This window comes from Mandrillus leucophaeus, unplaced genomic scaffold (genome assembly GCF_000951045.1).
Source record: "Mandrillus leucophaeus isolate KB7577 unplaced genomic scaffold, Mleu.le_1.0 Scaffold14, whole genome shotgun sequence".
Taxonomy (NCBI): Eukaryota; Metazoa; Chordata; class Mammalia; order Primates; family Cercopithecidae; genus Mandrillus; species Mandrillus leucophaeus.
In genome coordinates this window covers 729,414-730,898 of record NW_012101365.1, presented here as the reverse complement: position 1 = coordinate 730,898, position 1,485 = coordinate 729,414, and the positions used below count along the sequence as shown (strand labels likewise).

Genomic DNA, 1,485 nt, shown 5'->3' with positions numbered 1-1,485 from the left:
TAAAAAAAAAAAAAAAAGGATGATTAGACAGAAACACAGAGATCATGGAGTCCATTTCTTTCATTATGAATTTGAAAAAATTAAAGCCAAGGAAGTTCAAGTAACTTTCTCATGGTTACATATCCTTGAAAAGGGCTACATCTGAAATCCAGTTCTTCTAAAATCCAGTCCAGTGTGCTCAGTTATTACAGAATGAAGTCCTTCACTTTTGTGCTTCCTTACCCCCTGTTATCTGGCAGCTGAGTACCTACCTACTCATTCATCATGCAAGATATACCTTAAATTCTTATTTCTTTATGGTATTTTCTGCATTCTGCTTTTGTTGGACTTTGTATTTCTATTATAGCAGTAGTAAGATTTTTCCCTGCATATTTGCTTATATGTCTGTCTCTCCTAGCAGACTGATGGTTTTGGTCCAGGAACTTACACATTTTAAAAAATCCCTATCATTTAGCACAGTTCTTGTCCTAATGTAGGTACTCAATAAACAGGTAACCTGAAAGAGTTGTAGTGAGAATGCTGCCAGATGAATGGGTATTCTTTAAACCGTTTCCTTTTTTTGAATTTCTTTAAAAAAAGGAATACTTATTGTCAGAAATTACTGAATCCTTCCTCTAAGTCATGTAGCATTCCCAGAGGATTCTTCTTAAAGGAAACAAATGTATCCTAGACCAAGTCTATGGGTATAACCATTTTTATTTTATTTATTTTTTTGAGGCAGGGTCTCATTCTGTCACTCTGGAGTGTAGTGGTGTGATCATGGCTCACTGCAGCCTTGACCTCTGGGCTCAAGTGATTCTCCCTTCTCAGCCTCCTGAGTAACTGGGACTACAGGTGCACTCCACCATGCCCAGCTAAGTTTTATATTTCTTGTAGAAATGAGGTTTCACCGTGTTGCTCAGGCTGGTCTTGAACTCCTGGACTGAAGCAGTCCTCCTGCCTCAGTTTCCCAAAGTGTTGAGATTATAGGCAAGAGCTGCCACACCTAGCCCGTCAGGAAGTGGAGGAGGGCATTTTTATGTTACATGTCTTTTGAGTAATAAATTCTGTTCTGTATTCCCGCTTTGTGTTGGCAGATGCAAATGAAACTGATGGAAATGAAAGATTTGGAAAATCATAATAATACGTTAAATTGGTGCAGTAGCCCACACAGCATTCTTGTAAATGGAGCTACAGATTATTGCAGCCTCAGCACCAGCAGCAGTGAAACAGCCAACCTTAATGAACATGCTGAAGGCCAGAGCAACCTAGAGTCTGAGCCCATACACCAGGAATCTCCAGTGAGTCTAATACTTTCGTAACTTTCATAATCAACTTCCTTGTGCAGATCCAAGTTTCATTGGCATTATATCTAATATAAATACATGGCCTTGCCTCATGTGAGAACAATTGAGATTTCCTTTTTAGAGGCAGAGAGTGAGTCCTAATCCAAACAATTGTACATTTTAACTAGTATAGTATAAAAAGATAACTTCAGCTGTTGTT

The 1,485-nt window shown here is 38.5% G+C and overlaps 1 protein-coding gene across 3 annotated transcripts in view; it reads left to right on the top strand.

Moving 5' to 3' along the window:
- Positions 1-1,485, top strand: part of EPS15 (epidermal growth factor receptor pathway substrate 15) — a 125,428-nt gene that overhangs the window by 73,469 nt on the left and 50,474 nt on the right. For all 3 annotated transcript variants that reach the window (XM_011973738.1, XM_011973740.1, XM_011973739.1), the window contains one exon: positions 1,077-1,280. In XM_011973738.1, the coding sequence (XP_011829128.1) occupies positions 1,077-1,280 (204 nt within the window). The remainder of the gene's footprint in view (positions 1-1,076; positions 1,281-1,485) is intronic.